This window comes from Syzygium oleosum, unplaced genomic scaffold (genome assembly GCF_021117445.2).
Source record: "Syzygium oleosum isolate NSW1041296 unplaced genomic scaffold, Sole_v2.1 Sole_v2.01, whole genome shotgun sequence".
Lineage (NCBI taxonomy): Eukaryota > Viridiplantae > Streptophyta > Magnoliopsida > Myrtales > Myrtaceae > Syzygium > Syzygium oleosum.
In genome coordinates, this window is record NW_026607485.1 from 29687438 (window position 1) to 29696022 (window position 8585).

General features: G+C 41.0%; 1 protein-coding gene across 1 annotated transcript; it reads left to right on the forward strand.

Moving 5' to 3' along the window:
• The first annotated feature begins 836 nt into the window (after positions 1-836).
• LOC115685211 (V-type proton ATPase subunit H) lies at positions 837-7981 on the forward strand. Its single transcript, XM_056318669.1, has 12 exons — positions 837-995; positions 1213-1293; positions 1547-1672; positions 1815-1917; positions 1995-2065; positions 3102-3169; positions 3286-3376; positions 3711-3872; positions 3991-4116; positions 4367-4492; positions 6808-6987; positions 7524-7981. The coding sequence occupies exons 2-12, from the start codon at positions 1264-1266 to the stop codon at positions 7770-7772; spliced, it is 1332 nt and encodes a 443-aa protein (XP_056174644.1). The 5' UTR covers positions 837-995; positions 1213-1263; the 3' UTR covers positions 7773-7981.
• The last annotated feature ends 604 nt before the right edge of the window (positions 7982-8585 follow it).

Below are 8585 nucleotides of genomic sequence, written 5' to 3' on the forward strand. Positions count from 1 at the left end.
AATCAGAACATCCCTCGCTTTGTCAATTCATCAAATACCTATCACTCCCTCCCTCCCTGTTGATCAACCCAGAAGGAATCAAATTTGCTCTCCCATTGGTGCCACCGCCGCCAATACCTCTACCTCTTCCTCGGCCATGTTCGTTGCCGTCGACCTCGCGGGCCACGGCGTCGTCTTCCACGGATACTGCCCCGAGGTCGGGCGGTTGGTGAAATCGAGAGGTAGAGAGAGCAAATCTGGGAGCTACTGCCCCAGAATGGACAAAGTTGTTGAGGGTTTCGTTACTGCGGTTCGGGTTGGTGCGGGTATTGTACCCGAACCGAATCGAATTGCCAAGGCAACCATTCTTTTGAACCGAACCTAAAAATACCCGAAATTTTCGGCTCAAGTAATATCGACACCCCTTCGTCGTGGCCCGGCTGTTGCTGAACGTGAAATTCAAGAAAAATTTCTTGTGGGAATTACGCATTAAATAGACGAGCAAAATTCAAAAACAAGTGCCGAACTTTCGTCTTCTTACTTTCTTACTATATAGTCGGCACGGCACGTAATTTAATCAACACCTAATTTTTGGAAATCATCATCAACCAACTGGATGGATCATGCACATATATATATTTATATATATATAATCCTCAAAAAACGACATTACAATTGCGAGCTTGAGCGTGAGACACATTCCCCCTCCTCTTCGCCACGCTTCTATCTATCAGCCCAACACGACACGGGCTCTTCTTCTTCGTGGGCGGAAAAGTCCACAGAGATATAAGCCCACGATCCACGGCGCACGACCAAGCTCTTGCCTCTGGATTTCGCTCGCGTGCGATCCTCGTTCCTTTGTCCCCATCTCCCTCTATCTCTGTGCTTGTATAGGGAGAGATCAGACAGGAACGGAACTGTCCCGTGTCACACCGATCACGTCCTTCACGAACCTCTGAGCGCCACGAACCTTCTTGATACCAAAAGGGAGTGCTCCAAACACAGCGACAGCCGAGGTCAGTGTTCCTGTTTGGAATCCGGTTTCTTCCCATCTCTCCCTTCGCTCCCCCCGTCCTCCTCCTCCTCCTCCTCTTCTTCTTTCGACCGCGGGATCGGTCGGGGACGCCGCATCGGCGATCCGGGTCGCCGGCGATCCGGGATCTAGCGCGTTCCCGGATCAAGAATCGCGGGAGAACGAGCGAATTTCTGATATTGGGTTTGTGGGTTTCGCAGGCAGGCCGTCGAATTGCTGGCAGCTTTGCTGATATTGGGTTTGGATTCCCGATGGACCAGGCGGAGTTAACCACCGAGCAGGTTCGTGTTCTACTCCCCGAAACATTCTTCGTTTGTTACGCTCATTCTGTCCATACCAAAAAGGTGGATAATTTACAATGGTATCACGCTCTTGTCACACAATGGAATGGTCGAGGCTGCATCTGGTTGTTGATATAAGCGTAAGGGAATCGGCCAACTTGCATAATGGGTTGTTCTGGTTCTCGTGGGAAGCTTGAAAAAAATGATGCCCCAATTGAATCGTACTGATGAATTCCTTCCTTTATCACTTAAGGTGTTGAAAAGGGACATCCCATGGGAGACATACATGACGACGAAGCTGATTACGGGGACGTGCCTTCAGCTGTTAAGGCGTTATGACAAAAGAGCGGAAAGCTATCGTGCTCAGCTACTCGACGATGTAACGCTCGACTGCCCTCCTTCCCGCCTTCGTTCATGAGTCTTTGGGCTGAATCTCATGCATATGCGCAATCTTGAGACAATGTGAGCGGATGTTTTGATAGGATATGATTCTTATACTATCTCCCAACTTCCTTTTTCAGGATGGACCGGCTTATGCACGGGTATTTGTTAACATATTGCGCGACATTTTCAAGGAAGAAACAGTAGAATATGTTCTAGCTCTAATTGATGAGATGCTCACAGGTGCTTAAATGACTTTCAGCATCATCAGCTTTCTATTGATCATGAGAAGTTGACTTGTCTTTTACCCTCATGTGCAGCAAACCCAAAAAGAGCCAGACTATTCCATGACGAGTCTCTTGCGAATGAAGATACTTATGAACCTTTCCTGAGTTGAGTATTTAATGAGAAATTGGGACTCGTTATTGCATTTGTCATAGTCTCGCATTTCTCATGTTATGTCGTACTTCCTTCTGTTCTCTCATGGTGAAACTTCTAAGGATAAGGGCTTTTCTTCAACTCATTGTCATGTTAATGTCGGGGTTGGACATGGTTTGTGGCATTGAATTTGTGTAAACATTAATGTTAATATATCTCCTTGGGTTTGCTAATACTCCTGATCTGAGCAATTTCATACCTCTTTGAATTTGGTTTATATTTTTTGTATAGTCCAAGAGCTTATGGTACAGTTGGTTGTGCACCATTGTCTTCTCTTGGAAAAGCACAGTAAATCTTGAAGAATAGTATTCAACTTTTACTGATAAGAACAACAAATAGCTAAAATTACTAGAACTTATCTAGCACAGGTTTTTGGAAGAGTTTGGCTATTGTAAGGGCTGCTGGTCTAACTTTGATCCCAGTATAATTGCTCAATTTGGTTCCTGTACCTATTCATCTTGGTTGATGCTTCTTCTTGTTGTCATTCCTTTGACACCAATCATATAAAGAATGGGCATTTCTTCATCTAAAGTTGTAGGTGATTTGGCTGTCCTGCTGAATGAGAATCATAGCCTAGATGCTTCCAGAAGTCACAGTCAAATTTTGGATTTTGGTTTCCTCATTTAAGGGTTCATGAATGCCCTAAAATGGTAGCCATACTTTTAGGTTTTAAGTCAATGAAGTCCATTGATATAGGGTCTACCATAGTACCGCATTTAAATTGTTCTCTCTGATAGGATTCTATTTGGCAGTTATTTATAAGCAAGTAGTGTTGATGGGAAATGTCATTGGAAATTGTAATGATCAAGCAACCATCATCTATGAAGGGAACAAGAAAATGACCAACCAGCTATTAAATTACATGCTAAAATTCAATGTCCTTGCTCTCCTAAAAGTTCATGTCATCAAATGATAAAACTTGATTGTTTCCAATTTGGCAAGATATTGGTTTCTGGAATCCAAGTTTCTTATTTGTTGATTGATTCTTCAGATTGCTCTGGAAAGGGAACTGGTTCATACAAGAGAAGTGTTGTAAGATACTCTCTCTGATAGTGAGGTACCTATTTAATTTTGCTCCACTGACATTGAAGATATCGGGAAAAAGAGACTTTTTAGTAATTTACTTTGTATGAACTACTTATGTGGATGTCAAATCTGTGTATGTTGTTGCAGTGCCAGGCCAAAAACAAGTGATAGTTCAAAAAGAGGATTCACCACCATAGATGATGTGCTGAAAGGACTTGTAGATTGGCTATGTGCACAGGTTCGTTTTCGAATCAATAAGTAACTAGCCTGTTGTTATTCTTTGAGGATGGATCATTAACGGGGGCTATTGATGTTTGGAACGCGTTTTCTCTTCATCAAAGACTCTGTTGATACTGTTTAGTGCTGCTAATTTGGCTGCTGAAAGTATAGAATATGGAGACAATCGGAAGTAGGCTTGGTAGCCCACTCCCATGGAAGGGTTAGTGGTTTGAGCATCAAGATTGTATTGGTTGAAAATGTTGACCTGATTCTGTTCGTGACTGTGGTTTTTATCATTTAAAGATTTTGTTATCTTTCACAAACATGGCATTGATGCTGAACTGGCTTTACAGCTTAAGAAACCTTCCCACCCTACTCGGGGCATTCCTACTGCAATTAACTGCCTTGCAACATTGCTTAAGGAACCTCTGGTCAGATCATCTTTTGTTCAAGCAGATGGCGTTAAACTGTTGGTTCCTTTCATATCCCCAGCATCTACACAGCAATCGATCCAGGTACGACTATTTTCAACAGAACTCTTGATATTGAAAATACTCTAGTGTTCTGGTTTTGACCTCATCAGTGAAATTATATTGGTGCTTTAGCACATTCTTGACAATCTCTTTTTGGCAGCTTCTTTATGAGACTTGTCTGTGTATATGGCTATTATCATATTATGAACCTGCCATAGAGTACTTGGCAACATCCAGGACACTTCCGCGACTTATTGATGTTGTTAAATGTTCCACAAAAGAGAAGGTGTGTGGTCTGTTCTGCACTTCGTTTCTCTCTGTCTTTTTTTTTTGAGTTTAATGGATTCCCATACCTCCCTCCCTCTCAAGCACATTAACCATTGAACTCAATTCTTTCTACATTGTTGATGTTGAAGGTCCCTTTGCCCCTGAGCAAGTTTGCTTTCCTTTTTTTTTTCTGCTTCCAATAATGTTTCTCTAGATGATCGAGAGACTACATTGGCTGCATATGTCTAACATTGTTAAGTTTTTGGTAGGTCGTCAGGGTTGTCATTTTGACATTTAGGAATTTGCTGCCCAAAGGGACATTTGGTGCCCAGATGGTAGACCTTGGACTACCTCAGATTGTTCAAAGCTTAAAATCCCAGGCATGGAGTGATGAGGTGAGAGACTTATATACTCCTTTTCCACTTTGAATGAGACAGACTTGTTAAGTTTATATACTTGAATGGGCGAAAGTTGAGATATATCGTGGCTTCCAATTATTTGTCCAGTAAGTCACAATTTTTCATTGGCCTTCTGTCTGCTAGAGAAATTTGTCTGGAAATTCTCGACCCTTGCATCCTTGTTGGTCTAAAATGGTGCAGTCCAGGAAATTAGTGCCTGGATTCTGATGTGAATGTTGATGACAGTTTGTGAATATGAGTCTAAATCTGGCCCTAACTTTGTTTAGTTTTATCATTCGATCAATGTTAATACCCCAAGGATGTACATTCAGATTAACAAATGAATTCACTTGCTCACCAAAGAGAAAAGATTATAAGTTCTCCTAGCTACATTCTTTTTCCACCGGTCTTGGGAAGGCAATCTGTGCAATCAGATAGTTTTAATGGTGCTAACTCATATCATTTGTAAAATAATCCACGCGAAAATAGCTGAATTTACATGGAAAAAGAAGTAGCTTCTCAACGTGATATGTCAAGTTTGCACTTCTCTTAGAATTTTCTCCGATTCCTCTACTGTTGGGCCGACACATCATATCCAAAATTACTGCCACTGCTCTCGAGCTCTATCTAGCGCATATTCATGTGATTCTTGTTTATTTGTAATTGAGTACATTCACCTTATTAGTTATTGCTTCCCGCAATCACTTTGGCCACATCTTGGTTTCTTTTTTGCTTTTTTTTTTTATGCTTTAGTAGTTGTACGATTTGTGATATTGACTCTAAATATTGTAGTTTCCAGTTGATTGGTCTCTAATGTAGACTTTATGGATTGTGAAATATTAAGCCCGAGAGCATTCAAAATTTTATTTGCAATATATATGTGATGGTGGATGTGGGTCTAGAGCTTGTGATCGGTAAGTATTTATCCACCATGTACATGTGTCTGTATTACTGGGTACTTAGGGAAAAGGACACTAGGAGTGCCTTATGACGCTCATTTTAGTGCCAAAACTTTTTGTCAGATCACTTCATTGCCACATCGGAGAGAAACGATCGCTTAAGTGCCTCCGGCGACAAATTCCGGCAAAAAGTCCTATGTGGTTTTTGTAATCAGAGGTTAATCCATACGTGTCTTTTTTATTAAAAAAATGTCCAACGTGGACGTCGAGGTGGCTCTTCATGAGAAAATGATGCCGCACCCTTCAGATTTAGCTTTCTCACGCTCCAACCCTTCTTCTTTTCCACGATTTGGACAAAACTAGAGAATGGAGCCATCGGGATTTTGGGGAAGGATATGGATTTTCGTCTTCTTGATGTTGGTTCTTCATTCGGTCATGGAGGGATCAGTCAAATTTTTTAGAGATTTCCTTTCCGTTTGCTGAACTCATCTTCCATTTCATCTTCGCCATCAAACCATCTTCTGAATGTCGGCTCCTTCACCTTCATCTTCCACTCCTGGATTCTCGGTTTTCCCTTTCTGTTGATGGCCAGCAACTCTGTCCAGATTCTTCCTCCATCAACTGAGCTCATCTCCTCCACTTTTACATTCTGACCTTCATCTTCGGCTGCTGAACTTTCTGAGCGGCTCATTTTCATTAGCTTTGTTGACACGAACTTGAGCCACTTGTGCTTTTTCTCCTCTTTATGGTAAGATTCAGCTCTTAATTTTGCTCTAATACCGTTGGTATGGTTTAGGGTTTGAAGAAGAGGGCAAAATTGAGCTGATTTGTCAACAATTCTGTTGAATTTGGGGCTCTTCATGGTAGCAATGTTGTTTTAGGGCTTTTTCACTGAATTTCGCCTCGTCGGATTTTCGGCAAGCCACGTCGGTCGGAAATAATGTCAAAATATTGCCGTGTTGGATTTCTGGTATTCCAAACTGGAGTTGGTACTTAAGTGATTATTTTTTTTTACGAAAGTGGCACTGTAGTGATTTGACGAAAAGTTTTGGCACTAAAGTGAGCGCCATACGAAAGTTATGGCACTTATAGTATTCTTTTCCTGGGTACTTTTTTTTTAGATGGGTACTTATATAGTTGATAATTAATGGGACATGGAATCTTGTATATCTGTGAAGAGTGCTTTTTTTCAGACATTTATTGTAGCCAGCCTGTGATGAAAATTAGCGTGGAGCAATATCCAAAATTATGATGCAAAGAACTCTCAAATGAATGTTTTCACTTCTTGCACTGGGCTTCTGTTTATTGGTGAATCATATCTATCCATCATGTGGCACAGCTAGTGCATAGTTATGGTCTCATATGATGTAAGGCTTTTTATTCTACCCTAACTGGATGCTGAAACCTTTTCAGGATCTACTGGAGGCTCTAAATGAGTTGGAAGAAGGATTGAGAGATAACATTAAGAAGCTGAGTTCTTTTGATAAGTACAAACAAGAAGTCCTTCTTGGCCAGCTTGACTGGTCTCCTATGCACAAAGATCCCATCTTTTGGCGTGAGAACATCACAGGCTTTGAAGAGAGTGATTTCCAGGTTTACTTTCTAACATCCTTGGAGATACTTTTGACGGTACATTGATATGCACATACAATACAAGTACGTGAACTTGGCTGACATGATAGCCTTGGGAGTATTAACTTTTAAGTTTTTGGGTTGGCTGGATTTGTGGAATAGCTGATATTTTTATATCAGTCTTTGTTCTTGTGGTTATGTCTGTTGACAATTGTTACAAAACAAGTGAAACTTTGGCTCCATTTGTTTCGCGGAAAATGAATGATTTAGAAAACATTTTCCTTTTGTATCGCTTACAAAATTGAATAAATGAAAAATATTTTCATCGTGCATGAAAATGGTTGGATATAAATTATCGTCAATAGTGAAAACATATTTCCATTGACTAATTATTTCAAGCGATACAAGCGATAATTTTTTGAAAATGTTTTCCAAATCATTTATTTTCCATGAAACAAAGGGATCCTTTGTGCGGAAATGGCCATCTATCTTTTATCTTCTGTCATTTTCGTTGTGCATTATAATACATTGAAAGACTGTTTGATTATTTTCCACAGATTTTGAGGGTCCTTGTGACAATTTTGGACTCCTCAAGTGATGCAAGGGCTTTGGCTGTCGCTTGCTTCGACCTTTCGCAGTTCATCCAATACCACCCGGCCGGAAGAATAATATTGTCTGATTTGAAGGCAAAGGACCGGGTCATGAAGCTTCTGAATCACGATAATGCAGAGGTCACAAAAAATGCCCTTCTGTGTAGCCAAAGGCTTTTCTTAGGTGCCAAGTACGCAAGCTTTTTACAGGCCTAAGCGAATCCCAAGCAGGCGATCTTGCAGGAGTACTTGACTGCTTGTGCTTTCTTGTTTATTGGATGTTATCGTCGAGATGATCGATGTATTGTTTAGTTATTTGAATGCCTGGGTCTCTATTTTGGCTGGGATAACATATGTAAACTTTGAGAGCTGTTCATTTTATCGGACCTGGAGCGTGTGGTGAATAAGTGGTTGTCTTTGAAGTATTTCTTGCCCTTTATGCTTAATAATTGTGAAGTTACCAACCAAGGTCCAACGGAGCAGAAGGTATGAGAACGACAACTGCCCCCTGTTTAAATTTGTTATGTTGGACATGGTCTGGCTTAATCTTTTTGTATAGGATAATCTATATCGACGAAGCTCATCTAGGGGAAGGTCAAGCGTTGTTTAAATTATCGGAAAATGGTGAATGATCTTGGGATATGAGATCAATATGACTAGCCCGTGGACATGTTTTTTCTTTTCCTCCAGTATTTGCCAGTGATGTGAAGTTTTCAGCTCGGAAGGTTCATCTCGTTGCATTTCGCCCTTGAACCTTTGCTGCTATTACGACAACGGTTTGTAGAGGGATTTGTAGCAAGGTGATCGCTTGCTCGAGATGCTGCATTTTGGCTCTGTGCATTGCACATAGATGCGGAGTGAAAGGGGCGCGAGAAAGATTGATCACTTCTGTGTCTCACCAAGCCAGGATGATCCATGGGAATGTCCATATGAAGTTAGTATAAAAATTTCGATCGGTAACGGTTTATTGTAATTATTGGTAGATTGGAAGCCCTTCAGGAATGCAAATACTTGGGCTCTTTCAGAATC

Excerpts from the sequence above, each read along its gene's own strand:
- LOC115685211 (XM_056318669.1), top strand. The coding sequence starts at position 1,264 with ATGGACCAGGCGGAGTTAACCACCGAGCAG. Across the intron at positions 4,117-4,366 it reads AATGTTCCACAAAAGAGAAG|GTCGTCAGGGTTGTCATTTT; the intron begins GTGTGTGGTCTG and ends AGTTTTTGGTAG. Across the intron at positions 4,493-6,807 it reads CCCAGGCATGGAGTGATGAG|GATCTACTGGAGGCTCTAAA; the intron begins GTGAGAGACTTA and ends AAACCTTTTCAG.